Genomic DNA, 2,271 nt, shown 5'->3' on the forward strand with positions numbered 1-2,271 from the left:
CACAAATCTAACCTCAAAAATAAATTACGCTCCTCGCGAGCGTATAAAATATACATACGCATGTTTCGTGCAAATATTTCACATTCGAGACGTTTCATGAATTATTCCTGAACAATTCATGAAAAATAGTGTTTACTGTTTTGTTTAAATTAAAAGAAATCCATCAAACTGAATATTTTCAACAGCGGGTGCCGATCAGTTTCTGCAAACTAATAAATATTTTCATTACTCGATTGCTTTAATAATCAAGCTTAGAATTGAAATTTCATAAAAATAGTATTATTTTTGTAAAAATTAAATAATAAGTTATATTATATAGTTTTGTATTAATATATATTTCATTATTCATCTTTATAATTAAGAACATTTTGTATTTATTAGATTCTATTATGAAAGTAATATTTTTTTATTCTCTTTCTTACATAGGAACAACTAATTATGAACTGCTTCACCATTTTACGATTTAAACACTGTGCTTTAAACAAAAGTCTAATAGAGCACTGTTTTATACCATATATATCCACGTGCCAAGCCAGATTTTATGTCGCAGAAAGTGAAAATCGTTACAGACAGCGTATCAGCCCAAGGGAACGAACACAAAAGAAAGCATTGCGAATACGTTTAGTGCAAAATTTTAAACATACAAAAAGAAAAGTAGAAGAAATTATCGAAAGGGAGAATATTTGGACGATACCTAACTTGCTTTGCTTGGGTCGTATAGTAACTTCACCATTTTTAAGTTATTTGATCCTGTCGCAAGATTATCAGGTATTTTAAGGAAGCAAAAAACAAAATTTTTTTATACTTAAACCAAAAAATATCTGATTTTTAGTATTTTTTAAATCTATTAATAATATACAATCAATATAATTATTTATATATTTAATTATATAATTGTTTATTAATAATAATATTGGATCCAAAAACAAGAAAATTTAAAGAAATAAAAACTTCATTCAATAAATTTAATTACGTCAGAATAAGGATATAACATTTTGATAAAGATATGCTTGTTAAACGTATGTCATGAGTAACTTTAGAGAAAGATTGCAAAAATGCATGCAATTTTGAGATAATGATTTGAAAGATGTTATTTTCAAGGTATAATTTCTACTATCAAATCAAGCAAATAGCAATTATTTCTATATTTTGATATAATTAAAGTTGATCGAATAAAGTTTCGATCGAAAAAAGTTTTTCTTTTAACTCTTTAAATTTTCCCACAATTCTCTCCATCCTTTAGAAGAAATACAAATGTGTTGTTATCGAAAATTTATTGTATTCTCTCGATTGATTTTAATTGTTGCAACTAATATGTAACACGTTAATTTATCTTTAACAATATCTACACCATGGCACTATACAGATAGCGCTATGGTTGCTTGCATTTGCAGGATTGAGTGATTTAGCGGATGGTTGGATCGCACGCACTTGGACGTCGCAGGCTTCGAAACTTGGAAGTTTGTTGGATCCAGTCGCAGACAAGTTACTTGTCGGGACGCTCTTTCTCTCTCTGGCATGGGTCGGTTTGATACCAGTTCCACTCACTTGTCTTGTTGTTACACGTGACGTTGTTTTAGTAACCGCTGCATCTTATATTAGATACCATTCCTTACCTCCACCAGTATGTATCATATATCTATTAATTCCATTATATATTAATTTAACCGAATATTGATGATACATTAATTAAATGATTAATCTTGATGCGGTATAATTTCAGAAAACCTTAGCGAGATATTTTGATCCCACGCACGCTACTGTACAATTAGCACCGACTTTAACAAGCAAACTAAACACTGGGATACAATTGTCTCTGGTTGCTGGAACGTTGGCTGCTCCGATTTACCATTTCGTAGATCATCCGATTCTACAATGTCTATGCTATATAACAGCATTTACAACAATCGCAGGAGGTGTCAGTTATTTGTTATCAAAAGACACGTATAAATTTTTGAGGAAGAAAACTTCGACGCGGACATCATCTTAGACTTAGACCCTGTACATTATATGTTTGAATTTATTATTTAGATGATACATATTACTTCTTTTTGTATTATTATATCTATCATCTTATGTACAGAGATTAATAATTCTTTGTTAATTTTAACATTTTTTAAAAAAGAGTTACTTTTCTATAAAATCCTATATGTACAAAGTTTTATAAAGTATGATATCCAAAATGATAAACTGGGTATTTTTGTTATTAGAAAGTGAAATTTATTTAAATTATATAGAGAATAATCCGTAATCTATATATATATATATATA

At 28.8% G+C, this 2,271-nt stretch overlaps 2 protein-coding genes across 2 annotated transcripts in view; one reads left to right on the plus strand and one right to left on the minus strand.

Annotated features, from left to right (window-relative positions):
• LOC108687244 (synaptotagmin-14) overlaps positions 1 to 105 on the minus strand; it is an 8,425-nt gene extending 8,320 nt beyond the window's left edge. The window contains exon 1 of the mRNA XM_018192915.1: positions 59 to 105. The gene's annotated coding sequence lies outside the window, so the exon portion shown is untranslated. The remainder of the gene's footprint in view (positions 1 to 58) is intronic.
• A 3-nt stretch (positions 106 to 108) lies between these two features.
• Positions 109 to 1,994, plus strand: LOC108687245 (probable cardiolipin synthase (CMP-forming)). Its single transcript, XM_018192916.1, has 4 exons — positions 109 to 188; positions 427 to 768; positions 1,367 to 1,624; positions 1,724 to 1,994. The coding sequence occupies exons 2-4, from the start codon at positions 439 to 441 to the stop codon at positions 1,988 to 1,990; spliced, it is 855 nt and encodes a 284-aa protein (XP_018048405.1). The 5' UTR covers positions 109 to 188; positions 427 to 438; the 3' UTR covers positions 1,991 to 1,994.
• The last annotated feature ends 277 nt before the right edge of the window (positions 1,995 to 2,271 follow it).

This window comes from Atta colombica, unplaced genomic scaffold (genome assembly GCF_001594045.1).
Source record: "Atta colombica isolate Treedump-2 unplaced genomic scaffold, Acol1.0 scaffold203, whole genome shotgun sequence".
NCBI lineage: Eukaryota > Metazoa > Arthropoda > Insecta > Hymenoptera > Formicidae > Atta > Atta colombica.